Source organism: Gracilinanus agilis, chromosome 4 (assembly GCF_016433145.1).
Source record: "Gracilinanus agilis isolate LMUSP501 chromosome 4, AgileGrace, whole genome shotgun sequence".
In the NCBI taxonomy this organism is placed as follows: Eukaryota; Metazoa; Chordata; class Mammalia; order Didelphimorphia; family Didelphidae; genus Gracilinanus; species Gracilinanus agilis.
The window spans coordinates 166,044,327-166,045,329 of NC_058133.1; the positions used below are offsets into that span (position 1 = coordinate 166,044,327).

A 1,003-nucleotide genomic window follows, 5' to 3' on the forward strand; every position below is an offset into this window, starting at 1 on the left:
TTTAAGTATGAGGACGCCTGAGCATCCAGGTTGCTCTTCTCCGTTCTGCTCTCCCTTTCTCTTTCCCAACAGTCGGTTCAAAAAGAGCCTGATCTGCAGAACCCCTTACCACTCCACTGCAAAAGGCGCGGACAACAGCTTTAGAGTGCTTGGAGATCTGGAGGAGAGCAGGCTGAAAAACGGAAGGGATGGGGGGAGGGCGGGGGTGGGGTGGGGAGCAGAGTCCCGAGGTGGAATCCTGCTAGGAAGCGGAGAAAGGGAAACTGAGGCAAGAAGGGCCCAGGAACCCGGCTTTCCTATTCTGCCCCGCCCTCACCATCTATTTCTCAGTTTTCCTCGTGCCCACCAAGCGCGTCCTCCGAGTTTAGCTGACCCAGGGAGAGAGAACCTAAACATCTCTTCCTCTCTTTCCCTGAAACCCCCAGAGTAGTCCCGTACCTCCTCCTCTACTCCCTCCACGGAGTGGACCCTGGGTATAGGAGGGGAGGAGATGTGTGGTAGGGAAGCGGGAAAGGGTCAGCCCAGATCTCTGGGGATGGCGTTTGGAGTTGGGATCTCCAAGACCCGGCTGTTAACCAAGGGGAGCCGGGCCCCGCCAGGTGGAGAGAGGATGGGGTGGGGCGGAGCCGAAGGCGGGGGCCGAGGAGCAGGGGCGGGACCAGTGGCCCTTATAAAAAGAGCCCAAGCCCGAGCTTTCCCGGCTTTGGGGTTTCCCTGTGATTGTCTCTTTGGCTCGCGGTGCTTAGAGATCGCGCGGTGGGAAGGAGGAGGAGGTGGCTCCCGGAGCTTCCAGTCCTCCAAGTCCCATTTCCAGGGAAAAGTCTTCTCCCTCCTGCCAAAATGCCCAACTTCTCCGGGACCTGGAAGATCCTCTCATCAAAAGACTTTGATGAATTGCTCAAGGAATTGGGTGAGAAAGTCTTTGGGATTAGCCGGGGGGGGGGGGGGGGGGGGGGGGGTCAGAGAACGACTGGGGCCTTGGGGGAGGGGGGGGTGGCAGACA

The 1,003-nt window shown here is 59.1% G+C and overlaps 1 protein-coding gene across 1 annotated transcript in view; it reads left to right on the forward strand.

Moving 5' to 3' along the window:
* The first annotated feature begins 721 nt into the window (after positions 1 to 721).
* CRABP2 (cellular retinoic acid binding protein 2) overlaps positions 722 to 1,003 on the forward strand; it is an 11,998-nt gene continuing 11,716 nt past the window's right edge. Inside the window, exon 1 of the mRNA XM_044672767.1 lies at positions 722 to 910. Coding sequence (XP_044528702.1) covers positions 841 to 910 — 70 coding nt within the window. The 5' untranslated portion in view covers positions 722 to 840. The remainder of the gene's footprint in view (positions 911 to 1,003) is intronic.